At 41.3% G+C, this 2932-nt stretch overlaps 1 protein-coding gene across 1 annotated transcript; it reads right to left on the reverse strand.

Moving 5' to 3' along the window:
• Nucleotides 1–461: 461 nt before the first annotated feature.
• Nucleotides 462–1213, reverse strand: LOC113874240. The gene is made up of 2 exons (XM_027512471.1): nucleotides 905–1213; nucleotides 462–803 (listed from the first exon to the last, which is right to left on the reverse strand). Exons 1-2 carry the CDS (start codon nucleotides 1211–1213, stop codon nucleotides 462–464), a joined length of 651 nt encoding a protein of 216 aa, XP_027368272.1.
• Nucleotides 1214–2932: the final 1719 nt, after the last annotated feature.

Consider the following 2932-nt stretch of genomic DNA (forward strand, 5'->3'; position numbering starts at 1 on the left):
CATGATAAGAACAGGTAATTTCAATCGCCTCACACAAGATTCAGAGATAAAGGAATGTGTGGCGCCTGAATCAAACAACACATTAAGGGATGTCCCGTTTAGAATGCATGTACCTTGGATTAGGTTTTCAGATTGAGCAGCTTCAGCACCACTCATTGTAAATACTCTTCCTCTTGTACTAGGTCTTCCTACCGATGTTCGAGATACGTTGATGGGGTTTTGACTTCTCACCTCACTTTGATTATTGGGATTCCTTTGGCCTTGACTTGGGTTCCTCCGGTTTGTTCCCACAGAGATAGTGTCATTGCTGCGGGTAGGTTGTCTACAGAAGCGACCAAGATGGCCCGTCCTTGACATTTAGGACAAGGGTTAGGGTGTTGACGGCATTGAGATTTGAAATGAGGACCCCCACAGTTGTAGCACATCAAGGGTGGTCGACTTACACTTCCACTACTTGACCTCTAGCTTTTTATAGGTTCACTCCAATAACTCCTCGTTGGCGTAAAATACGGCTTACGTCTCTCCTGAACTTCGTTACCTTTTGAACCGAAACTATGAGCGGGGCGATGAGGACCAGATTGCTTTAATAGTGTTTGGCAAGCTTTGGTGTCATTCTCATATATTCGACATCTGTCCACTAGGGTTGGGAAATGTTGGACTTGTTGACAGCTAATAGCTTGCTTGATATCAGGTCGAAGCTCGCTTTCAAACTTAGAACACCTAGATCGATCATCAGCTTGAGCAAAATATGGGCAGTATTTTGACAGTTCATCAAACTTAGCTGCATATTCTCCGACACTCATCTGTCCTTGAGTCAGAGTTAAAAACTCTTGCTCCCTCCTCCTACGGATGTCCTCTGGAAAATATTTTTGAGGAACCGGCGGCGAAAGATGGTCCACTCTACCATGATTCCTTCAGTCTCTAATTGTTGGCGAGTAATCCGCCACCAATATTCAGCCTCTCCTACTAGCATGAAAGCTGCATAGGTTACCTTTTCCTCCTCGGTGCAAACCATTGCCTCATATATTTTCTCCAATTCTTCTATCCAAAGTTGAGCACCATCAGGGTTAAACACGCCTCGGAACTGCGAGGGTTTATTCTTGCAAAATTCAGACAATCCACGATTCAGAACTGGTTCATTCTGCCTTTCTAAGATATCTACTACTCTCCCCAATAAAGTTTCCATGACATCATCCCTAACTCTCCTAGCCATAACTTTCTGAAATACAAGTAAGCGCGTTATTTCTAAAGAATCGTTACTATTATAGCAGAGTCACAACATACTACCACACAAGTCAGAAGGACTTTCAAACAATTCAAAGATTCACACATAAGTTAGGCAGTTAGGCCATGCCCAAGGCCTTAATAGACCGAACTGCTCTGATACCACTTAATTGTGACGCCTAAAAATAGCAAGATTTTTTTTTTTTTTTGCACGAACATAAGCTCTCTCTTCATAGAGAGTTTTAATCACACAATTAATTGTTCTTTTTTCTTGATTTCTGAATGTTACAACTCTTGCAAATTCTTATAGCTCAACTAGTTATTGTTCTGTGAATTGATAATTGAATTCCTAATTCCCTGTGGAGACGATACTTGGATCTTAAATTTACTCATTACTTGCTACAATTTCTAGTGCACTTGCTAGTGTTTGGAAATTGTAACAACAGTTGCCATCAATACCTCTAATGAGACTATGTATTATATGGATCCTCTACGCAAGCAACTGAAGACCAAAAAACATATGCAGAACCTGTTTAATAAGTAAGCACACATTTATGTCAAATAACTATGATTAATGTTAAGTCCTTCAAATGTATCTAACTTTTATCATGCACCGTTGTTAGTGCTCTTGTCACGTATCGAGTAGAGGAAAGTGTAGCCCTCTAGGACAAAGATGCATCAAACAAGATGGGTCACTGTAACGCCCCGAATTTTGTAATAGTAATTATTGATAATTATATAAATCTAAATGTATATTCATGTGTGTATTTTTAGATATATGTTGTGAATATGTATGTGTATATATATGTGTGTATGCATGGCTGGTTAGGCTAAAATAGGCTGAGTGCCTAAATGCAGAGCATAACACTAGGTTGTTCTCGCTGCAGCGAGAGAGCCCTGGGAGGAAGAACCAGAACTGTCGCCTTCTCGCTGAAGCGAGAGACGTTTTGCTATAGCGATAGAGCGACAGTTTAGGGTGCAGTCTCGCTGTAGTGAGATTCTACAGAAACTAGAGTGCAGTTTTCTCTTGTTTTTTTTCTGTAGCGAAAGGGCGTGTCACTGCAGCGAGATAATATCTCACTGTAGCGAGAGTGTCGCGACCAGAAAAGGATTTAAAGGGGGTTAGGGTTCGGTGAGAGTTATTTCTCCCTCTCCCTTTGATCCTCTTGTGCCCAAAGCCCTTTCCACTGATTAAATTGCCTCCAAAGCTATTCAGGAGCTTGATTGAAGGTTGAATCCGTGTGGCAACGCTTGGAGGTGAGTTTTAATGGTTAGAGTTTCAGTTTTACATCCCCTTTCTCTATTTTCGTGGTTTCCCTGGGTTCTCATGGAGTTTCTCCATGTGTTTAGGATGAAATCCGTGAGGGGGAGTACTTTTTGGTGGATTTAGCGTGTGGGACGTCAATTCGAGGTAACAGGGGACTCTACCCTACTCTTTGTATGCGATTTACCGTTATTTTGTTGAATATTGTGATGTGGCTGACTAGAGGATAGGAAATTACTGTGAAATATGATGTGGGCCATGTGCCGTGATATATGAATATTATGTGTATGGATGAGAGAATATGTGGTTGATGGAATTTTGCTATGTATTGCGGTGTATGAACAAATGTGGGCCCGAGGGCCGTGTAATATAGATAAATGTTGGCTATGTGCTGTGTAATGTGAAATGAATGTGGGCTATGTGCCGTGTGTAAGCATGATTATT

The sequence above is a fragment of the Abrus precatorius genome, unplaced genomic scaffold (assembly GCF_003935025.1).
Source record: "Abrus precatorius isolate BTA unplaced genomic scaffold, Abrus_2018 Scaffold8, whole genome shotgun sequence".
Lineage (NCBI taxonomy): Eukaryota > Viridiplantae > Streptophyta > Magnoliopsida > Fabales > Fabaceae > Abrus > Abrus precatorius.